Raw genomic sequence first — 24,414 nt, forward strand, 5'->3', positions numbered from 1 at the left:
ATTCATGCAACCTATCTGCAAAATGAACCATTCTGCCACATTCTAGGCCCACACAAAAAACTGTATCAAGTACAAAGTACTTACACACTCAAATGTCACAATACGTTGGCTAGTTACAAACTGTCACATACAGAATGGGAGAAAAGGAAGTCAAAACAACACGTATATAACAAAATGTTCTACTGAAAGCATCTGAGGTGGAAGACAATAATCTCACTCCCCATGATAGGGTAATCATGATAGTGCTGGTCAGCAGAGGAACCCTACAATTTAACAAGGGGGGGGGTCCTTTGCTTTCCCAAGGCTTTAACTGTGGTAGATATGAAGACAATTATATGTGAGCAAAAAAATCTGTACAAAGATGCAAGTGGGGATCAAACTCAGAACCTTATGAATGGGTATAACAGCTTACCCCAGGACCTTTTTCTTAAGGACCTAATTTAAGTGGCTCTAGTGTTGCTCCCAACTCAGTCACTATGTTACTATGGCTAATGGTAGACAACTAAAAGAACATGTGAGTGGCACGATGACAATACAGAGTTTCACATAAATCCATCAGTTGGTTCACACATTATCGTGAGGATGACACACATGGATGATAAACACGGTAGTCCCATAATCTTGTCTGTTTCCACTGAAAAACTGCTTCCTCCTTGGAATTTTTTTCTTAAAATGGCAATTACTGTGGAAACATTTTCTGCTCTAAAGAATGTACTACCACTGGACAGGCTACCTTCCACAGTGCGACCTATCTTAAAAACAGATATGCTGTTAGCTGTGCTAACCTGAAAGCCTCCTTTGCATTACGCACATGTGCATCATTATCTGTGTAGTCGAGTTTAACATCTGGTCAGTAGCCCTCCTCCTCCTCTTTGAAGTCTGAAGTTGGACCACTGTAGCGCTCGCAACGCCCAAACTTTTCATCATCTCTGAAACAATAAAGCAATGCTGTATATTACATTTCTTAATTAGTTTTGCTTGCTTACTTCGTCCTGTATTGACCATCGTGTATACCTCCCTAATATTCGATTGGGTCAATCCTCACAGACAAGAACAGACTTGCAATCCAGTCATAGAGAACATGACAAAGCATTCAAAGCTGAGATATTCTTTACCCTTCAAAATCTCCTAGTCTACTCCATAACCAAATAAAGTGACCGATCCTTGTGCCCATGACAACTCTTTTCCCTAAGGCCTGCTGCGGAGAAGACTTGACAGCTACAGGACAGCTTAGGTGACTTGGTCTGCAGCCATCTGCTCATGCTAGTTCCTCGCTTGTGGATTTTTATACCCCCTGAAGATGGAGGAGATACATTCCTCCAATACATCGGTTTACACAATATCTATACAGTGCCACATCCCAGAAGACGCCATTCTTCATGAGTGACATTCGATACATACCAAGACACTATGCAGAAAAAAGGGGTGGGGGCTGGAAGTAAAGTTATCTCTGTAACAGACCATGGAGGTCCATAGGTTGTGAGACATTAAGGCTTCCACATTTTCTAGACAATCTGCTCATCGGTGGCAGTGAGGTTGTCAGCCTTACGCACCAGCCGCACTTTACCTCCCACGAAAATTCCTGGTATTCATTTCTGTTAAGAGGCTGAGTCGACCCCAGGGTCATAGTGTAGCTGGAAGGATTAGGTCAATTGAAAAAATTCATGACCTCATCGGGACTTGAACCCACGACCTTCCAACTTGTAGCACAGGGCCTCAACCAACTATCCTACCGATACTAATATTAAACAGTAATGATTAATGTGTTTCTACTAGAACCCCTAACAAAACTGCAGTATATGATTAAATATGGTACAGCATTTATGAAATACTCAAAATATAAATGCACAATTAAAACCAATACTAAAGTGTCAATATCTCTTAATTTGAATAGGCCTATGTTGTACATAAAGAATCTGCTAATGACTCACCAATCTCAACTTCATTCCAAGTTCCATTTGCCTTCTTCCTGACGTTTCTTCCCTTCAATCACTTTCCTCTCAAAGTCCTGTAATGTAATTTGTGTATGAGATTAGCAGAAAGCAAATGAGCAGTCCAAAAATTACCAATTCAAAATTACCTTGAGATGGACTGAAATCTGAACTGCTTACCCACCAACCACTGTATAAAACATTACTGCACTGTAAAGTACTGACTATGCTGTGTAGGATTTGAGCTTCTGACAGTAATGGTTTTGAAGAGTNAACATGGCACACAAAGAAAAAAGAAATAAAAGATGGGGAAAAAAGACTGGATTTGAGATTCTTGTAGAGGAGATTAAGAAAGGCATTATCTTCTGGGAAGTAACATCCTGTAAGTCCACTGACATTCCTTCAAAATGCTTATGGACCTTATCACATTATAAAACATTTTATTTCAGAAGGTACCACTTGTCAAGAAGAAAAAGGTTCTACCATCTCAACTGTCACATTCTTATTGTATCATGAGTGCTTTCATTTCTAGGGGATGTCACCAAACGTACGGCAGAATTCTGCAGTACCATTCAGCACAATGGAACCACCTTCCGTGTTTCCTTCTGAGTTTCTCTCCAGTACTGCCTCTGCCACCTACAAACATCACAAATCACAAACAGTTAAATTATGTAGCTATACAGCATTCTGTTTTGTAGTTTCCATAAATGCAAAGCTGTCCCTATGCTTAATTAGTTATGCTCTAGATGGAGGTTAGTGGCCAGCTCCATGCTACTCCCACACATGAGGAAACAGCCCCTGGTGCCTATTTGACAGGAGGTTGTAACAGGTCTCAATAACCAAAATACAAGAAAGGATGATAGTATAAAAAAAAAGGAACAGCTCTCCCTGTAACAGGCCGTGGAGGCCCATAGCGGTATGAGATGTCGAGACTCCCATACTTTCCCGACAATAAGCTCGCAGATGGCGGTGAGGTTGTCAGCTTTAGACACCAGCTGCCCCCAAGAACATTCCTGGTACTCATTTCTGTTAGAGGCTGAGTTGACCCCAGGGTTATAGTGGGACTGGAAGGATTCAGTCAATCTAAAAATCCAATTACCTAACTGGGAATCGAACCAGTGACCTTTCAGTTTGTAGCATAGTAAGAAAGGATGATATTACTTAAATGTGAAGATATGATTTACTGGTTTCAGGCCCACCACAACAAACTGTGAAACAAACAATTTAACAGCCCTCCGGTTAAATTACAATATAGTTTCTATAGGGTACAATGGTTCTGTACAGTAACAAAGGAGAAAACATCATAATGAACTTTACTACAAAGTTCGGTGCAACGTTTTATAACTGGAATATGTGGAGGCACTGTGTAGGAACTAAACATGGCACAGGATTCTGTATCTAGGGACAATTTCATCACCTCCCACCACCTATCCACAGGGCTGCTCCTCTCTTGTCTCAGGGAGAAAAAGCAGAGAGGCAGGTAAGAGGGAGATGGCCTTGACTTGAACAAGAGAAATGATCCCTACTACAGCCAAACATTTGTGAGAAGGATTAAAAAGGAAATCTGCAGATGTGATGTACCTTTTCCACACTATTCTTTGATTCTGTAACAGCCTCCTGCAGCTTCAGTCTCCATGCTTTCGCGAGGGCTATCTGCAGCTCCAGTTCACTGTCATCAGGCTCAATCTTGATGTTGGACACTATCTCTTCTGGCGCTGAAAGTTGTGTCTGATTATTAATAACATTCAAAACTGCTCCTGCACCACATTTCCTTTCATGATTTCACAACACACTTCGTAGCGGAAACTATATAGTATCAAATAGTTGATGGTTAGTAAATAATGTATTCAAAAGTCTTGGTGCTTGTCACCTGATTAGGGATACTACATCCAATCAACATTTGCCTGGTGGTACTGTGAAAAACCATGAAAAAAACCTATGTCAGGTTAGCCAGATATTCCAGCGGAGATTCATGAACACAAGAACCCAGTCGCCCCCTACTTTTTTTTAGTTCAAACTGTGAAATAACACAAGTCTGGGTCGCGCCATAGCTCAAGCGGTTAGTCGCTGGCTTCCCACCACAGCGGCCCGGGTTCGAACCCGGGTCTGGTCAAGTGGGATTTGTGGTGGACAAAGTGGCGCTGGGGCAGGTTTTCTCAGAGTACTTCGGTTTCTCCTGCCAATCTTCATTCCACCAATTGCTCCACAATGACCTTCACCTATCATCTGGGGCTGGTACAATAGGCCAGAAGTAGCCGCAGTACAAGGGACTTAGTCCCACCCCACTTGCAATAAAAAAATGAGTCTGTACTTACGTTACCATTGGGCGTTAGTTTCTTCTTGTAGCAGTTCAATAATTTTTTGTACTGATCTGAGTTCTATTTTAAATTTATGACAATAAGCACTCCTTACCTCACTTGTTTCACTACTATCACTGATGAAAACTTGAGTGTCATCACGGTCATCATGGTCATCATCTGTCTTCACCTTCACGCCTTCGACCACTGCACGATCTGCCATTTTGGATAACAATAAGTGGGATGATCGATGGATCGAAGGTTATCGATCTCTCGGGAATTACTTATGCAGTTCCTAATAATTTTGTAGAAACACCAAAATTATTCAACTTACAAAATAATTTATACTCTACATCACACAGCTCTCGTATTCTGAGTTCCATTAAACTACAAGAACAAAAATAGAATTAATTTTGAACTTTGACCAAAGATAATGCAATATTTGTACATTTTAAATTGGATTGATAGCTCAGTCGGTATAGGTACAGGCTACGCACTGCACGACTGACCATTCAGATCCACGTTCTGATTACATCCTCTCTTGCTCATTAGATGTCACTACTGAGCACTGCAGAGTCACGTGAATTGTAATGGTAGCTTTTGAGAAATAAAATAAATGCTCTGGGATACGCTCAAACATATATAAATTTGGTTAATTGTTTTTAGGGTGTAAGTACACATATCTACATTACGTATGTATTCATGAATAACCTTTTCTTGAAACCAAGTCTGAGTTTTTCAGAAGTTGTAGGAAGTAAAAATAACCTACTTACGGAGTATAAGTCAGCTGAGTGATTACTATCTGCAGGACCATAGATTTAGATTTGAGTAATTGATCAGTTGTTTGCGGATGGAAGTGTAGTTTTAAATAAAGTAGTAGCCCATTGCAGCACCATTGAATCCCATAATGAAACATTTACAGAAACTAAAATTGCTGTTACGTATATTTATTTATTAGGTAATTTACGTGTTTCGTAGACAGCAGAAATGACAGAATACTGGTTAATATCTGCCCCAGGCGATAAAACTTGCCAGCAGACTTGGGAAACAATGAACAATGTAACGAGCAAACAGAACAACCTGTCAGTCAATTACAAGTTTCATATCCCAGATTTGAAGGTAAGTGGTTAACGTTATGTTCAGATTAATCTTAACGTTTAAGAAACTCTGTGAAACAGCGTTATTCTTGAGACCCCAATAGTTGAATTGTGTAAGAAATTCCTTGCCATTTATGGAACCAAGTTTCATTATTGTGTTCTTAAGAGCCCACCACTGGTTTCTATACCAAGCCATATAAACGTAACACCCTATTTCAATAAGACCAAATGTAAGCTCTATCTGTGCCTGAGTCTCTCATTTTTCTAACTTGGAATAATTTGAGGGAAAGGAACTTTACATGAATTTTATGTCAGTCATTGAAATGTGTTTTCTAAGTGTTAAAAGTGTAGCTAACAAGTGGGTTATGTCCTGTCATGATATGCAGTGATATCAGTGTAACCATCAACATGGCAATCCTAGATCAGTACCTTAAAAATGCAGTTTTTATGGAACTGAAGAGGTTCTTCAGATCTCTGCAATGTTTCCCGAGATATCAACCTCACTGTTCCACCTGTGACTAGATTTTGGAAAGTGACAAGCCAACACAATTGTGTGTGTGCATTTATTTTTACCACATGGGTAACTTAAACAGAAGAGTAGCACAAAACCCAGCCTCCTGCTAAAGAAATATTTTTTTGTTTCATGTTTTATGGGCAGGTTGGAACACTTGATCAGCTTGTTGGATTATCAGATGACTTGGGAAAGCTTGATAACTATGTGGAACAAGTCACAAGGAAAGTAGCAGCTTATCTGGGAGAAGTCTTGGAAGATCAGAGAGATAAACTCCATGAGAATCTTCTTGCAAACAATAGTGCGTAACAAATAATAGTGATTGTACAATTGATAGGTTAGAATATTCTAAAGAGGTCACAATACTGAATGTTTGTTTTTTGTCTGCAGGTGACTTACCGGCATACATCACCAGATTCCAGTGGGATATGGCAAAATATCCTATCAAACAGTCACTGCGAAATATTGCAGACATTATAAGCAAGCAGGTTGCACAGATTGATGCTGATCTCAAAACAAAATCAACAGCATACAATAACCTGAAGGGCAACCTTCAGAATTTGGAAAAGAAACAAACGTTAGTTATAAACTGATGCTTATTTTTATTTCCATAATTTAACTACATTACTACTTTTTATTTTATAAATAAAGTTCAGCAGATCTCAATGCTTTTCAGCTTTGAAAATTTTATATAGATTTTTGTGATATTTTTATTTATAAAATTCCTTCTTATGTTAAATTTCAGTTTTGTCACAGATCTTCTACTTTGCTCATACTTTACTGCTTTATGTTTTCTGTTCCTGCTTCCTACCATTTTCACCTCTTGCTCATTGCCTTTAGAGTTGAGATAGCATCACAGAATAAAACATTTGTACAGTAATGAGCTTCTAATGCTGTAACTGAAGTGCCAATTATATTACGTAAGTTGATAATACTGTTGAATAGGTTGGCTCGAGGGTAATGCATTGAGATTGTTCTCTGAAGGTAACTGGTTGAAATCTGTACCACAGCACTGGCTGTTATGGTTTTCCAGGAAACTGCATATGGTACTGTGAAAGAGACCATGGCCACTACTTTCCCATTCTTTCCAGTTCATATTCATATTAATGTGTCTTCCAGACATCTATGTACATAGGAGGGTTGGAACTTTAATAGTGGCAACTATTTATTTACAACATTGTGTACAATGCGTTGCCAGCGATGTGGAAGTCATAGGATACCTTTAGCAGCATCTGTTGTGTTGATAGTTCGAATGGACCAGTCTACTGCCTGAAGAATCTCTGGAATGGTTCTGAAGCGAATGCCACGACGTGATTCCTTCGTCTTAGGAGTCAAGTCAAAGTCACAAGGACTTAAGTCTGGGGAGTATGGTGGATGGTACAGCACTTCCCAGCTCCATCGATTGAACAAATCAGCTACAGCTTGCCATTTCTTAATTTCCGTCAAATCATGCAGAACCCATCGCGATGCAATTTTTCTCATGCACAGGCATTCCTTCAGAATGTGAAGCACGGTAGTATGTGCTAATCCTGTCTCTCAGGCCAGCTCACAAATTGTATGGCGTCGATCACTATCCAGTAACGCGGAAAGAGCATACACTTCTTCACTGACAGTAGGACGACCTGGCTGACGCATGTCTGCCACATTTTGGCATCCCTCGTTGAAGGCTTTTACCCACCTTGCCACTGTTCTGCAAGGCAATGCAGATTCCGTGCAAGCCTCTTGAAGACCTTGATGACACTGTCGTGCTGTACGGCCTCTGGCACATTCAATCTTTATCCAACTCCATTCCTGTTTCAAAAACATCGTGACAACTCTACATTAGACTGCCAGCTAATACAAGGCTCTGTTCTTCTCGTCACTGTGCATGTGCATGATGTGGGAAGGGAGAATCCATTTGCTCTGAGGTAAGGTAGGTATGTAACTAACGTGTGGTATAAGTGACATTATTTGGTTCCATTGCATGGTGTCTCTACAGCTGTGTTGCCATTAATAAAGTTCCAACCCTTGTAGATATAGAATCCATCATCATTTATACTAGATAACAAAATAATAATAAGATATCTAATCATACAATATAAATCCAACGATATCAAAAAGTATAAAACATACATATGCATCTATAATAGGCCACATACAATGTATCACTCGCTATGCAAGTTAACACTATAATAAAATAATTGATCATACAATTTAAATCTGACTGTACATCCAAATCACAATAACAATCATTTATGTACAAAATATAAAATATGCACATAATCTACAATAGGCCACATATAATATAATCACTCTTATCATCAAAATACATGGCTTAATTATAAGATCTTATTGTTTTAATCCTATTTCTAGTCATGTTTCAATTTAAAAAAATCCTCAATGGTATAAAAGGAATTCTGTAATAAGAATGTTGTCAACTTAGATTTAAAACTCATGTCGTTAAACATAGACTTACTTTCAGTTGGCAGACAGTTGAAGATCTTTATTCCCGTATAACATATTCATTTTTGGAATAGTGTGAAGTTAGTTTGGGGGGAGTTATATAATCATCCTGTCACTTAATTTGATACCCCTGTTGTCAGTTGAAGGATTTCTGCATTGGTCCCTTGGTTACAGAGGAAGTCTGCTCACCAGAAATCTTGCTGATCTTGTAAAGAAGGAGCACTTCATTTTGGACTCCGAGTACCTCACAACTCTGCTGGTCATTGTACCAAAGTAAGTTCCAATTGTCTACCATACATTAAATAAAGTAAAAAAGTAGCCTAAAAGAAGAAATACTATAAGAACGAGAAAATTATGTTCAGAGATTTGTGTTTATGCTCATTGCATAATACCACTGGGGTAATTAATTGAAGATGGCAAGGTGGGTGGGATATATGGCACACATCAAGGAAGCAGAAAATGCATATACCTTTTTGGGTACATAAGCTTTGTTTCTAATTTATAATCCATTTCGAATATGTATCACCAGTTACTTTTGGCAGGGCATCCTTTGCTGACTGGCATCAAGGATATGAGAAACTGACAGATATGATAGTCCCTCGTTCAAGTCAGATGGTCAGTCAAGATGGTGACTATGGGCTCTTCACCGTCACGCTCTTCAAGAAGGTGGTGGATGAATTCAAACTCCATGCACGTGAAAGGAAGTAGGTGACAGTCACAAGATATGCTAAGAGACAATGTCCAACATGCCCAGTATCAGAATTTGAAGCTGAATTTTAATTTGCAGGTTTGTTGTTCGTGATTTCACGTACAACGAAGAAGAACTGGCAGCTGGGAAGAATGAAATTACAAAACTTGTAACGGATAAGAAGAAACAGTTTGTAAGTCATAGCAGTTTATAATTCTGTCTGATGTTTAACTACCCTATTCAAGGATTTACCCATTGATAAGGTATACTCATGAGCTTATCCTTGTCTGGATACATATGTCATCTCTTAAAACGAATTTTAATATCTTTTTTTTTTCATATATTTTAAATCAAATATACAAAAAGTTCCCTAACCCTTTGTTACAGAACCTTTCAAGCATAACTGAGTAGTTTACCACTTAAGTTCGTTCAGACTCATAACAGGATAGGTTTGTGACTGACTGTGAGACATGCACACACAGGGTGTAATCTTGAAATGTAACATCAAAATTTTGGAGGATGGCTGAAAATATTCCATGAGAAACATGGATGAAATATGAACGTTTTATCTTAGATTTACATATACTCAAGACCCAAACAGGCCACATATGACTGTTTTTCCTGCTGCTTACTGTCACCATAAGAGTTTGTATGTCAACAGTTGAACATTAAAATTAAGGTCAGAAAGCAAAGAAGATGCAAGAAATAAGACTGAATATATTGTTGGATTTGGGGTTCTCATGGCAGTGGCTATAAAAGGTATGGTCTGTGTTGTAATGGGATGTAGTTTGGATATAGCTTGATGTTTCAGAGAAATATATCACCTCCATCTTCAGTGTTGCAAAGTAAACAAAGCAAGAAACTGGCAGAAGCAGAGAGCTGAGCTTGCTGCCTGCCTGTGTTCCTCTGAGACTGGGCAGACTAAATGGCATTGAAACCTACAAGTCTGTACTCTGAATATATTCTGTTCCAGACTATATGTAATATCTAGTGTCCACCGTGAAAATGGAGGCAGCAGGTTCCTCCAAAATGTTGTTAATCATCTGCCAGACTACACAGCATCACATCACAGTATTCAGAAGGGCCCAGTTTCAAATCTCAGTCCAAAAACTGGCTCTTTAGGCAGGCTTGTCATCATATTTCACAGTTTCTCCAGGAAAATGCTGGCACAATCACTTCTTTCCACACATTTTCCAAAAATCATCTTGTCACTCAATGTTATATAGTTGTTAAATAAACCATAATATTCATAGTAAAAGTAAAGGTATCCCTGTAATAGGCCATGGAGGTCCACAGGGTTGTGAGATGTTGAAGTTCTAGTCAGTCGGCTCATAGATGGCGGTGAGGTTGTCAGCCATGTATGCCGGCCGCCCTTTACCCCCAAGAATATTCCTGATACTCATTTCTGTTAGAGGCTGAGTTGACCCCAGGTCCATAGTGCGGCTGGAAGGATTAGGTCAATTGAAAAAACCCATGACCTTCAGGCTTGTAGCATAGTGCTTCAACTACGCTACCACGTGATTATGTAATTCGGATTTAATGTGAATGCTTGTTTATAGGGTCCACTGGTAAGATGGCTGAAAGTGAACTTCAGTGAGTGTTTTTGTGCTTGGGTCCATGTTAAAGCCCTGAGAGTGTTTGTGGAATCAGTTCTTAGGTTAGTTAATCTATGAATATTTTGTAATTATTGTTATTCTAAAGGTTACTAAAATTTTTAAGTCATAAAATGTGATCATTTTCTCTGGCTGTGTTAGGTATGGACTGCCGGTGAACTTCCAGGCCATGCTGCTGTATCCACACAAGAAGAATACAAAGAGACTCAGAGATGTTTTAAATCAGCTTTATGGACATTTGGACAGTAGTGCAGTACAGAGCTCTGGTGCTCATGATGTATGTATTGTCTGTAACAGTGTGACGATAGAATCCAGATCCTGCCATTGGACATAGTTCTGAGTTCGCATTCTCACTACATATGAAAATCCATTTTAATATCAGCTATCTCTTGTTCTTGAGAGGTCTTGGTTTGATTCTCCTAGCTAGTGATGCTGACAGGTTTTCATGGTCTCCCCCAGTTCCCCAAGGCAAATAATGATATAGTAGCTCAAAACAAGTCATGACTGCTTCCCTACATATTTTATACAATTCATCATCATCATCATTTGATTTGATTCTGTATAACATACACAGTTGAAAAAGCTGATTAGTATATCTGTCAATTGTTTGGGTTTACTCACTTTTCTTATTTTTGCAGAGTGTCGACATTCCCGGCTTGGGTTTTGGCCAATCAGAGTACTTCCCATATGTTTACTATAAGATTAATGTGGACATGATGGACACCAAGGTATAATTGTGTTGTCTCATAGCAGCAGTTGGAAGAATCATGCAGTTTTACTGGAATGCAGGCAGTAGTATTACTGTTATGTAGTCATGGGGACAGCAACAGGTTAAATAGTGACTCCACAAGCATTCATGGCAACAGTGAGAAATGTCACTGTACAGTCTGTATTCTTAGTAGTGTCACAAAACAGAGAATTTCTTCTGATCTTATTGTTCTTTCTTTTTACATGCTGACTCATGAGAGTACAGCATGTCACATTCCATGTGGTGTCAGCTGTTACCTGTATGTAAAATAAAACACTCAGAGTGTAATTAGTTTTCTGCACTACCTGTAGTGTCATGTGTATAGAACTGTTGTATCAAGTTAACAGTATTCCCCTGTGGTGGTTGTCATTTTATATCCTTTAATCTTGTTTCATTGTATATTCTCATGCTGAGTTAGGTATATAAAATAGCACAAAATAAAAATCAAAGGAATTTATATGATACGTCTTTTACTACATATCTTTTTTTTAAACTCCTTGATTTCAGAATATTTGGTTCCTTCATAACTGATACTGTACTTGCACTCCTTAAATCTTTTGGAATTGGATTCTGTCTAGTTCTCTATGGGGAATTAATTTGTCCATTATTATTGTAAATGATGTAGATAATTTTATGTGATGTGAATCACATGCCTTCCATTCAATGGAAGATTATATATACAGTAAAGAAACAAGTTCTTTCCATCATCCGTCATTACACACTTCTCTGTTGAAGATTGAACACTCAAGTTGACCAGTGTAGTTACATCTAACATTGTTCTAATGTTATTGTAAGTTGTGTAAATTATGTATTGTGTTCACAACAGATGTAACCAAACTTATATTTTACTTGTATATAACATTCCATACCATTAAGATTGTGAAAAACATGAGTGAGAAAATAAAATTCATTAATGCAGAGTTGAGACTTACAATTTAAATTTGTGTATTCATGTGTGTGTGTGTGTGTGTGTGTGTGAATGATATGACTTATAAATATCTGACTCTTGACATTATGTAGTATAAATGTTCAAATAGCCTAATGACTTCATAGTACCAGTATCTGACTGCAATTTGAGCTGTCATTTGATTACAAGTGTTAATACAGCATTTATGGAATTATGATAACATGTTAAAAAATATTTAACAATTTTAATGTGAAGATTACTACTTGTCTTCTGGTTAAACCCATATGGATGGATACCAGTGTTTCAGACAACTGTGTTGCCTGGCTTAGGGAAGCAGCTCATCTACCCAGAATATGGCAGTAGTAGGTTTGTCTGAAATTATAACCATCCACCATGCTTTAGCATCACATCCCAGAAGGCAGTAATCTTCATAGTCAATGCCGTGAGAACCACAAATCTTACAATGTAATTGTGGGTGAGGACAGCTCAGCAAATTGACTGGATGACGGGTTTAGTCCTGACAGAGCCAGGAATTTTACTCCTTGCCATCTAGAGCGTGAAGCTGACCACACACAGCCTCTTATCATGTGCCAAGATTTAAATTATGTATACGGTTCCCAGCACGATTCTTTAATAAAGTAAAGGTAAGAAAGGAAAATCCTTAGTAGTGCCATCTGTAATTCCTCCAGTGCCAAGCTGCCTTCTTATGTTGTAATATATGAGGGAGAATCAGTNGAAAGAGGTGTGTAATTGTAGTGAAGGGTTCTTCCTGCCCTGTCTGAGCCAGACCCGTATAAGACCCGGGATAGGAACTCAGCTCNGAGGGTGTCTATGTGTATCAATAGGTAGCAGATGCAAATGCCATTGTCAAAATGGCAGCATTCTGTTGTGCGTTTTTTCGTGGGCAAAAGGACTCTATGCAAACAATATTCATAAAGAAATGTTTCCTATTTACAGTAGGAAGTGTTTTTCATGTAAAACGGTTCATAACTGGGTCAAGATATTNGATCAAGGAGGACGGCAACAGCGTGGCGCACAACGTAAAGGGCCCAAGGAGGTGAGTGGCCACATGAGACTGCAAGAGAAGCAACTCTGCAGCCAGTGGAAGAGTTGATTCAAGCTGACAGGAGAATAATGATAGACAGTGTAGCAACTGGACCTGGGTGTTCCCATGGTTTAGCATAATGCATGATCATTTGAAGTTTTGGAAAGTATGCACATGATGGGTGCCCAAAAGTTGAAGGATCAAGAAAAAATTAACCGAATTGTCTGTCCTTGCAACATCTCTTACAGTATGCTGTTGAAGGATAAGATATTGTTGGAGTGTTACTGGATGCATCACTACCAACCTAAATTGAAGCCTGCCACAGTGCAATGGAAATATCCCAGTTCACCTTCAACCAAAAAGTTTAAGGTTATGTCATCAGCTGGTAAAGTTATGTTTACCATGTTTTGGGATTCTTAGGGAGTACTGTTAGCCCATTTTCAGAAGTGTGGTGAAAATGTGAATTCTGCATCTTACTGTGAAGTTCTGTTGAAGCTCTAGGATGCAATTCACAGAAAATGTCCAGGCCAACTGGCAAGAGGGGTACTGCTCCATCATGAAAATGCCAGGCCCTATACAGCCTGAACAACACAGCCGATCATTCAAGAACTACAGTGGGAACTTCAACATCCACCTTACAGCCCAGACTTTGCCCCTAGTGAATTGCATCTGTTTGGTCTGCTAGAAAACCACCTTGGTGGCAAACATTTCACTGATGATGAAGAGGTTAAAATGGAGGTGCTGAAGTGGCTGAGACAACAGTCAAAAAGACTTGTATGTTGCAGGTTTCGAAGCACTTGTAAAGCAATGGGACAAGTGTATCAATGTTGGTGGAGGATATGTTGAGAAATAAATGTTTTTTCTGGGTTCAAATATCACATGTTCTACATTTAATATCCATCTGTGGCCTATTTACTGACTCTCTTTCTCATGCATGCATGCATGCATGCAGACAGAAACCTGAGTAATTCATACTTCACTAATTTGGACTTTTTTTTTTTGCACATTACAGCTGTGATGATCACATTGGCACAATCGGGATGATGTAGTGAAAGAACAGTAAAAATGAGGAAAACAGACTAAAAAGTTCATTTTTAAAATATAGTTTCAATAATACTAAGTATGTAAGTTACCTAGAATGTTTTTACGACCGATGTCAAAACTTGTGTGTTTATATTTTATGACAAGTGAATTTATTTTATGATATGCAATCTAAGTTTCAAAATAAAGATGTATTGCCTAAAAGGCCACGTGAAGTCCATTTTATAACTTTCCTGAACATAGTTTCAGTAGCATTCTTATAATTCAGGCTTTCAGTAACTTGGGAATGGGTTTGCTTCCAATCAGCCAAAATTAGTGAAGTCTTCCTATATACTATGCAGTTCAGACAGACATTTCTGGACCACATAGTTCAGACAAAATGCCAACAGACATCACTTGTTATCAGAGGAAGCAATATACTTAAAGGATGAAATTTTCAATGCTTGGCACTTGAAGGGTTAAATATAGATATTTTCCCCTTTGGATTATAACCTGCAAAATTGTGCACATGTCATACCTTTGTTGAAGATCCTTAGTATGGTGACTGCCTGATGACTGTCCTGTGAATGATCCTTCAGAGGCAGACTGGGATGCTATGGCTTCAAACCACTTCCACAATGATATTCAGGGGTTCCCAAAACTTATATTCATAAGGGGTTCTGATACTTCAGGATGTGATGCTTAGTTATCATCTAGTGCTGAAGTTCAGTATTACCTGGAAAATAAATTCTATGCCTCCCGATACATGCTGATGGCATGAGGCATATCCGTGTAATTTTATCATTCTCTTACCTCTTTCAGGTCTCTCATCTGAAAGATTTCGTCACAGGTAAAAGTGAGAATTTTTGTAGTGCTCTACCTATGCCAGTACTTTGCATTCCTTATCAGTCTGGACTCTGATAGAGATCCCACCCCACAGGGTTATAATGCTGTTTACTGCAGATATAAAGGAACAATACAAATCCCACGGCAAAGGTTTATAAATGTTTACTGCTCACAAATCTAACCAAACAGTACAGATTATAAAGGATTTCTTGACCATTACACTTTATTACTACATAAAAACTAAAATTCCATCAAGTGTACAAAATTTTCAGTAAACAGGTAAAATATATTTCTGCCTTACATGTTTTGATCATAAGTGGCCATCTTCAAGAATTGAACCAACAATGTTAAAGGAAATACTTTATGTAAGTCAGTCCATCAGTGCATGCTTGACATCACAAACTATAGAGCAAAACACACGACTGTACTACACAGATGAAAAATGATGCACAACCATATGAATTAACAAGTTTCATGCTGTCAACTGTAAAACTACTATAGATCCTGTTACTGCATCTTATTTCTGAAAACAGCCTAACCACTTTAATTACTCTTTAATACTAGCTTCCATCATGAGTACTAACTCCATCAACAAGCCTCCATATTAAGTAGTACTGTAATAAAGCCTTATGTTTATTCCTTGTAACCCCGTTGGTTTGTCTCTTAAAGACAGCCACTTATGGCTTAACCATGTAATGCAGAAAAATTATTTATCTTTTCACAACCCTATGTGCCTTCACTGCCTGATACAGGGATAGCTTTACTTTTTTACTTAAAATTTGTCACACAGATGGAATTTTAGTTTTTATGCAGTACAGATACCACTGAACAAGGTTACAAATGATATTCCCTATTGGGAGGAAAGGAGAAATTGCATGTACAACCAACTCCTGATAATGTGAAGTAATAGTAGATAAATCATAAAATATGTGACTGGTTACATACTATGAAGTAGATTCTAAAGGGTTCTGATGATGGAATATAACCCTCAGAATTACTGGATTTTTGGACTCTGTCCATCGATCGATATTCTAAAAACAAGAAAACACATCATTTTGGAAACTGGATCTGTTTCTGTCTTCAGGTGAGGGAGGAATCTAGCAAGTAAGGTTTGCTCTTTCTAAGGGACCCAACATAGCAACTATCTCCCCCCTCACTTGAGGACAGAAACAGATCTCGTTTCCAAAACGTTGTTCTCTAGTTTTTAGAATACAGGACAATGGACAAAGTCCAACAACCCAGTAATTCTGAGCAGATTCATAGGTCTGTATAAATGTAGTGATATCATCTGGGAGTTTTGCTGATGCACAGCATTTCTGCTATGTGCACTCACTGCATCAGTTAGTGGACACTGTCCATGGCCCCAATTTTTTCAAACATTTTACAGATGGGTTGTTTCCTTCTTTAAGTGACAGAATAAAGTATGGCATTCCACTTGTGTGTCTTACTAGAGTTAGTCTCAAACTGTGGACTTGAAGGATTTGAGACTAATTCAGCCATGATGACCAGCTGGGTCAGATTCCTTATTTTCTCTTATCATGCGAAGGAAACATAATCAGTTTCTGAAACACTGTAATTTCAATAAACTGTGATGATGGTGAACAAAATAATGATCAAAAAGATCATTATATATATCATCTCCACAAACCTTCAGACTTATTCTAAACAGAAGATGGCTCAATTCAGTTCTGCCTTATGTATATTTGTTGTGTGTGTCTGCTCAGGTGAATACATGGAAAAATTTCATGCATCCATCTTCATAGTCCACAGCAGATAATCAAAAGTTTACTGTGACAGAAGAGACTACCACAAATGCTAGATGTTATATGAACTGCCTTGCTCAGATAATGCTCTGTAGATACTGGGTTTCAAAAGATCAAACAAACCTTCAGAAACTTTCTTACTTATTTATTTTCACAAAATATCTTGTGATGGAATTCCAGCAGTGTTACATGGTAACAAGCCAATTTATGAGGGAAGCATTACACTGCTTTTAACACTTTCCTGAAACCAACAGAAATAAATAATCAGCAATGGCAGGGTAATTCTTTGTAATCTCAGTTATATTTATCCTACTATAAGATGATTCCCATTAAAAATAATGTTATATTTTTTTCTCCTTCCTTTTCCATTTCCACTTTCATGTATATCATGTAGCAATTCAGTCTCTTCATCTCTCTCTCATCCCAATGATGATCTCTTTTCTTCTAAATGATAACCTTCCTAATCTGCTCTTCCCTTCTTGACCTCTTTCCGGTTTTCTTTTAGTTTCATATCTAAAACCTTCTTTGGGATTCTGTCTTTGTTCATTATTAAAATGAGTCCATATCAGCTTCCAGTGTCCAGCTTCCAATATATTTATCTCTAAATTCTCACTAATGTTTTTGTTTATAATTTTCTTTCACTCTTTTTCCTTTTACACTTTTTAAGAATTTCACCTCTTCTGCTATCAGTCTCTTCCTTTATACATGACTACATTTCTGCTCCAGACATAAATATGAATGAGCAGTAAATTTTATTATTCATCCAGACGAAGTTCTTAACTTTAATTCTTTAGTACAAATATAAATCTTTTCACATCTCCTTACAATGACCGCTGTAGGTTCACAGAATACTTTTTAGGAGCACCTATCATCTAATAATTATTCTTTCTTTTCCTCCATCAACATATACTGATCCCAGAAATATTCATGCTCTCGATACCACGGAATTGCTAGCCTGACTGGTGATAACTGCTAATTTACAATTGATAACCATGTGGTTTGCAAGAATAAAAAGTGATCCAAGTATGAAAACTCACTCTTGCCTCCATGGTCTCCCATGAAAACACGATTTCATTGTAAATGTTTAAAAAAATAACACCAATTATGTATAAATGTTCAATTTTAGCACCAGTATTCTATATCTTACCTTAAATTAGTTCTTAATAATGAATATAACATTTTGCATACACAAGTTTAATGACATGCAGTAAATGTCTCACACCTCAAAACCTGAGCAGAAATGAGTCATGAAATAGTGAAGAAAATGGGCCCTTTTTCACATAATGCTTTTTTGTTATTATATTACTGCTGTCAATCAAAAGTTTTCCTTCTTTCTGTAATTAAAATCTTTTGGTTTGCAGAAAATGTGTTACGACTCTTCCTTATGCATATTTGTTTAGAAGTCCTTTTCAATACATGCTTTCTAGTAGCACAATTTACTGTTTTTTACTCTGCTAACTACAGGTATACCAGAATGTCAACTATAACACTTTAACAACATTTAACATTAATTACAATAACCACATTCAAATGTGATTATATTTGCATCATACCTTGAGAGATTCAATTACTTTATCCCATTCTTCATTTGCAATAACAGGAATAACATGCTTCAGCAATGCAATCAAATTCTGCACATTCGACTTGAAGGTGTGCATAACCTCATCTACACACACTTTATTTCCGGTGTCTCTCCAGCAGTCGTAATCTGTTATTAACCCAATTGCTGCATAGCAGAGTCCAGCCTCCTTTGCCAACACAACCTGAACTCAAGAAATGAAATTACTCATTATTACTTTCTCATACATACACTATACATGAGAAAGTACATTAACATTTTACTTACTTACTTAATCTGTTCCTCTTATACCTTTATGGTGTCAAGTTTCTTTTTTTTTCATTTTGTTCATTTTACAGATGGTAACACTCCTTCGGCGAGTGATCAGCTCGTCGCAAGGCCTCTACCTAAACGCAGAACAACACAAACACATCCATGCTTTGTGTGGGATTCGAACCCACGATCCCAGCTTCCAAGCAAGAGAAGACAGTACATGCTTCAGGCTGCTGGGCTACTGTGCCAACAAATATGAACTTACTAACTCCAAATATTTGGCCACAAAAACAGAAGAGCTATTTTCTGGTAACTAACTCCAATCATTTTGTTTAAATTAAAGTAATTCATGGAGATCACTGTCCTCAATAAGACTAAATAGGTGGCACCTCCAGGATAGTAACAGTATGGGGGGCCCAAATGTCAAATGTCAGTTTTCTCAAAAATGGCTTCACTGATGAGGATCAATTTTTATCCCCCTATACAGGCAGTAGGCCTAAATAATGAGGCAGCAAGTCTTACACTGTACTTCAAAATTATTGACAACTTTTTTCTGAAATATTAATATTACATTATAACATAAATTTATGTGGTGTCATTTGACAAAAATTATGGTTGTATGATAATGATTTCCATCACAGTGAAAACTAGAATATCGATTGTTAGTTTAACAAAAACTGGACTAAACCGAGGTGTAAGTTCCAGGAGGTTAGAAACTTCTTATGTTAAATGTGGTTGTTTACTAAATCAAAATTTTCTAAATATGGGAAAATAATATATTTTTAAACTGGGCTCCAGCTATTCACTGAATATTTAATATGTATTTCGACGGAATTCAAGGCAATACTTCCAGCACTCTAAAGACAACAGTTTCACTATATTACCTCTGGTATATTGGTCATGTTGATGACATCTCCTCCAAGGAAACGGTACATTTTACTCTCTGCAAGTGAGGAATACCGCGGTCCTTCTATAACTACACATGTCACTCCAGGGTGAATCTTCAGCTTCAGAGCTTGTGCTGATTCTGACACTAGTTTTGGCATGAATGGACAGTAGGCTGGCTCCATTGGAATGTGACACACACCAGGTGGTGAATTTGGAGCACCATCATAAAATGTTTGAACACGAGATGTTGTCCTGAAAAATAATTGCAAACCCATATTAAAATGAGAAACCGAATAAGCCATAAGTGTATGACGTACGTGAATTTCCATTAAATTACATAAATTAGCCATTACTTCTGCAGTAGATGAAGCAATGATTGATCTGGAGGACTATGACATAGTGGGGATTATAAAAGTGCCTACAAAGTTCATGAAATAATTTTACCTTCTTGCATATAGAGTAAACAAAGTTTTGTAAGTGTTACTGACTAACTGAAACTGACATAGTGTAGTTTGCTAGATGGATACCTATGTTTCGGAGTAATGTGCTGCCATCAACCTACCTTGAAGACAGAGGCAACAGTTTTTTCTTCTGAAATGTTGGTACCCATTTACCAGACTGCCCAGTATCATATCTCAGAAGACAATACTCTTCATATTCACAAGAACCTCAAATTTCACAGAGTTCTGACATCTTGAAAATGTCAGTGTTATGTCTCAAAAGGAGGTATATACAATTCTTTCAGTAAAAATGTTGATCTCTGCAGCAACTTACCACCTGAATGACTCCTTATATTTTCTGTGGATACTTACCACCTACTTATAAACATTATCATCATAGTGCAGATTGGTGGTCCATGAATATCAGGGAAAAATAATTTTAAAATTAAATTCTCAACATTGTGCCTTGAATGTGTGGGTTCCACATAAAGCATGCTGCCTTGACTACTTTAACTACTAGCTTCAGAAGAATGGCTCTACAGTAAGTACAATTTCAATTAATTTTTGCTTTCTTTCTTTCCCAAATAATATGCTAGGAGCGACATGACTGGAATGCAAGTGATGCCATCAGGAATTACTGATTACACATACTATCCTATATGCAACTGAACATACCTGTCTATAAATGAACCCAACAAGACAAAGTCCCCTGGTTTTATTTCCTCACGAAGGGAACCGCATGCTGTTGATGCAAGTACGTGAGTGCATCCCACTTCCTTCAGGGCCCAGATGTTGGCTCGGTAATTAACACTGCTTGGCTTGATGGTGTGCTTGCGTCCATGCCTGGGAAATACAAGATATATCTATATATGGTATACACTAGAAGAAACTTGGAAACAGACTATCAAAGAGAAAGAAAGGAGGTTATAAGACCAGATATGAAGTTTCTATAGTGGCAATACTGAAGGATGAAGAAATTAGAGAATATAAAATAAAATCCAGAATCTGGATGCAAAGCAAGAATTATAAGAAGATTAGTCAAGGATGTGTTGAACATGGAAGATAATATGGTCCTTTTTTGGAACTTAAAAGGATGATCACAAATAAACAATTAACTGGAAGACAAGAGAAAGGGACACAGGTATAAAGCAAGTACTTATGGCCTAGAGCAGAATGGAGAAGGTTTTGTCATGGCATCCAGAGTCATTTTGATGGAAACACTAACAGAAATAAGTTGCAGTGGTTGGTTCAAACTGTGTAGAAACAATGTTATATTTTAGCGTCCTGTTACACCGATTCATGTCCATAGTTTATGCTGACCGTCTTACAGTGTATACAGTTTTTCACCTTATTCTTCACTTCCACACTACATGTTTCAGCACTAATGTGCCATCTTCAGGTGTCTTTATGCATGTTAGACTATTGTACTGCATGCCATAATGTCTTCATTTTATAATGATTAAAATCTGTATTCGTCATTTTAGAATGAAGACGTTATGGCATGCAGTACAATAGTCTAACGTGCATAAAGACACCTGAAGATGGCACATTAGTGCTGAAACATGTAGTATGGAAGTGAAGAATAAGGTGAAAAAGTGTATACACTGCAAGACGGTCAGCATAAACCATGGACCTGTGTAGAAACCCCTTCAGATGGCATGTCTGATCATTTCCAAATGACATCTATGACTAGACCCCATGTAGTGACTCATCTGGCACTGTACAAACTGTTATTACGCAGTCACATCTCCTATACACAGTTTGTTTGTCTCACGAGAAGGACTTAAAACCAAGTCTTGGAGAAATACTGACATAACCCCTGTAAATGAAGACAAGACTGCCATGGTCACTTTCTGACTTATTATATGATACACATCTGCTGGTTAAAGCATTTACACTGTACCAGATTGTTTTCTGGTCACAACATGCTGCATGAATAGAGTTACTTTGTACCTCGCCAAAAGAACACAATCGACTCCATCAATTTTCCCCTCAATTAGCACATCAGATGGATTCCCAAATGGTGTTGTAACAGATGTTTCTTTCCGGTTCTCCAAAATGTCAGGATCGTCCAGTCCAGTGCCACCTATAATTCCGATCTATTAACAGAACAGTTTTCATACTTTAGATATTTGGCAGCTACACCATTTCTTTGCATCATGACTACTTCAGAGAAAGAAAATGTTTAAAAATCTTGAACTGCATATAAAATATCAATACTCTTCTCAGCTACTAATGCTGTATAAGGCGTGAGCATACGTATTTTAACCTGTTAATATGTACTGCATGTTAAGTATTCTGACATGCGAAAGAGATCTTAAATTATGGTATGTAGGCTTCAATGAGATCACCAGTGGATGAGGCCTCACTGTAGAAAAATGGATGAATCAACAGCAAACCCTTTTACAGTTCACTGGAGTCTGTAGAGACTTAGCCACAACACCACTGATGTGATCTTGTGTAGTATCTTGAAGATGAGGTTAGTTATAAAGAGTGATTAATGTGAATGTAGTAGCAAGAGACTGAGGTAACAGATATACTTTTCAGATTAACCAACGTTAATATGTAATATAACTTTATTTTTCCGTCACAACACAACTAACGAGTATCGAGGTCAATAACCAGATATGCCTCACTACATGTTTCGGCCGTTAACGGCCATCGTCAGGTGAATACAAATCAACAAACATATACTATTGAACTGTGGTAAAATTAGATACGACAAAAATTGTTAATTCTTTTGTGTAAAAATACAACGGTCATTTATATATAAAACTGAAGGTTATAATATAAAAAAAGATTAAAATTGATGTTTTATAACATCTGATCAGTCGTATGTTTACTTTATACGTTCCGTGGACAAAATAAAAATATAAGATGGTATTGGAGGCCCATGACGTTTCAAGTTAATTAATAGAGTAGAGGTGCCTCATCATACGAAGAAAATATCCGTACTGTATGAGGGGTAAACAACGATCTGTATTCACCTGATGATGGCCGTTAACGGCCTAAACATGTAGTGAGGCATAGCTGGGTATTGACCTCGATACTCCTTAGTTGTTGTGTTGTGACGGAAAAATAAAGTTATATATTGTAACACAACAGGATGCATGAAATTAAGTTCAATATGTAATTTATTAACTTCCCAAATATTATATTATATCTCATTGTATCATTTATTCCCAAATATTGATGTCTACCGAATCTAGCGTACGAAACAACCATATAAATCTTGAGGCTTCGACCTAATTTAGATATTAAATTTGTTATTAAAAGCGTAACGTACCCCGAACACAGTAAGCGAATCATCTTACCTTAACCTTGCATTTAGCCATATTTAAGAACTGTATTATATACAATACGCAAGTGGTGAAATAATACCACCAAAACCTTTGTACTTAAACCTGACCTCTTTCTAAGAACGATCACGTAGCGTTACACGCGTTACAAGCTTCACAATTCACTCTTCCCCCACCCCATCGCTCTACTAGCTGTCACTCGCTCTCACTTACACTTTTTCAAAATGGCTACCGCCACAGAGTACTAACCGTACTACCCGATACAACCACGGATTACTATTTACCGGGTATAACCGTGTCAATTTAATCCACTCCCTCCATACGCCTTCGCCAAGTAATGCTAAATTAGTTAAGCACGGGGTTAACTATACTTTTTATGTCATTTATGCCAGTGACCGAACACTGGGTTCGTGGGTTCAAAATCCCACTCGAGGAATGGATGTCTGTGTGCGTTGATTCTGTTTGTGTTGTTCCGTGTATAGGTAGCCGCTTTGCGATGGGCTGATCCCCCGTCCAAGGAGTCCTACCAATTGTGTATAGATTTAAGACAATGGTAATTAACCTGGGGTAACCGAAGACATCTTACGGGGTACATAAAATCAAAATTCGTCCCAGAATTGAGGTGCTGGAGTGCCAGAAACAAGCTCATTCATCTCATTAACAGGTCAGAACCACATTTTTAATTGATGAAATATTTAAACAAACAATTTTGCTTTTCTAAAATACCTCTGTTCCTTTATTATTTTTATATGGTAGGCAATAATGTTTTTTGTTTTTTTTTTCATTTCATGCATCCTGTTGTGTTATAACATACAATTTCTTTATTAAGATCTTCACAACACAACTATATCAAGCCCGGTTTTGGCTCTGCGACATGTTTCGGCTATTAATAGACATCATCAGGCAAATACATGGCTAACATACACAACATTCGTTGTTTACATTCCCTACAGAATGGACAATACTTTGTAAAATGGGACACCGACTAAATAATTAACATTAATTTTACTACATCTACACCACGAGCCTCCAGTAACAGTTTTTATAC

The 24,414-nt window shown here is 37.7% G+C and overlaps 2 protein-coding genes and 1 long non-coding RNA gene across 5 annotated transcripts; 1 reads left to right on the forward strand and 2 right to left on the reverse strand.

The window, feature by feature from the left end:
- Positions 1-791: 791 nt before the first annotated feature.
- Positions 792-4,564, reverse strand: LOC111875675. Of its 2 annotated transcripts, XR_002844781.2 has the most exons (5): positions 4,344-4,564; positions 3,513-3,646; positions 2,483-2,567; positions 1,932-2,008; positions 792-929 (listed from the first exon to the last, which is right to left on the reverse strand). It is a non-coding gene; the product is annotated as an uncharacterized LOC111875675 (long non-coding RNA). The 2 variants fall into 2 exon arrangements; XR_002844782.2 differs by lacking the exon at positions 3,513-3,646 and having other exon boundaries at positions 4,344-4,556.
- Positions 4,565-4,772: 208 nt separating this feature from the next.
- Positions 4,773-12,257, forward strand: LOC111875683 (V-type proton ATPase subunit C). Of its 2 annotated transcripts, none has more exons than XM_023872109.2 (10): positions 4,773-4,897; positions 5,207-5,347; positions 5,984-6,137; positions 6,227-6,413; positions 8,453-8,551; positions 8,821-8,982; positions 9,066-9,159; positions 10,526-10,623; positions 10,721-10,856; positions 11,218-12,257. In XM_023872109.2, exons 2-10 carry the CDS (start codon positions 5,216-5,218, stop codon positions 11,311-11,313), a joined length of 1,158 nt encoding a protein of 385 aa, XP_023727877.1. In that variant the 5' UTR covers positions 4,773-4,897; positions 5,207-5,215; the 3' UTR covers positions 11,314-12,257. The 2 variants fall into 2 exon arrangements, with proteins under 2 accessions (XP_023727877.1, XP_023727876.1); XM_023872108.2 differs by having other exon boundaries at positions 4,774-4,897; positions 5,187-5,347.
- Positions 12,258-17,032: 4,775 nt separating this feature from the next.
- LOC111875686 (S-methyl-5'-thioadenosine phosphorylase) lies at positions 17,033-23,572 on the reverse strand. The gene is made up of 6 exons (XM_023872112.2): positions 23,382-23,572; positions 22,021-22,166; positions 20,743-20,910; positions 19,624-19,879; positions 18,462-18,671; positions 17,033-17,149 (listed from the first exon to the last, which is right to left on the reverse strand). Exons 1-6 carry the CDS (start codon positions 23,400-23,402, stop codon positions 17,114-17,116), a joined length of 837 nt encoding a protein of 278 aa, XP_023727880.1. The 5' UTR covers positions 23,403-23,572; the 3' UTR covers positions 17,033-17,113.
- Between the last annotated feature and the right edge of the window lie 842 nt (positions 23,573-24,414).

Source organism: Cryptotermes secundus, unplaced genomic scaffold (genome assembly GCF_002891405.2).
Source record: "Cryptotermes secundus unplaced genomic scaffold, Csec_1.0 scaffold342, whole genome shotgun sequence".
Lineage (NCBI taxonomy): Eukaryota > Metazoa > Arthropoda > Insecta > Blattodea > Kalotermitidae > Cryptotermes > Cryptotermes secundus.

Coding starts and splice junctions, on each gene's coding strand:
- LOC111875683 (XM_023872109.2), top strand. CDS start 5,216: ATGACAGAATACTGGTTAATATCTGCCCCAGGCGATAAAACTTGCCAG. Junction 6,138..6,226: donor GAATCTTCTTGCAAACAATA/GTGCGTAACAAA, acceptor TTTTGTCTGCAG/GTGACTTACCGGCATACATC. Junction 6,414..8,452: donor AATTTGGAAAAGAAACAAAC/GTTAGTTATAAA, acceptor CCTTGGTTACAG/AGGAAGTCTGCTCACCAGAA.
- LOC111875686 (XM_023872112.2), bottom strand. CDS start 23,402: ATGGCTAAATGCAAGGTTAAG. Junction 22,167..23,381: donor TGGCTAAATGCAAGGTTAAG/GTAAGATGATTC, acceptor TTCTGTTAATAG/ATCGGAATTATAGGTGGCAC. Junction 17,150..18,461: donor AAGTAATTGAATCTCTCAAG/GTATGATGCAAA, acceptor TGTTGGTTTCAG/GAAAGTGTTAAAAGCAGTGT.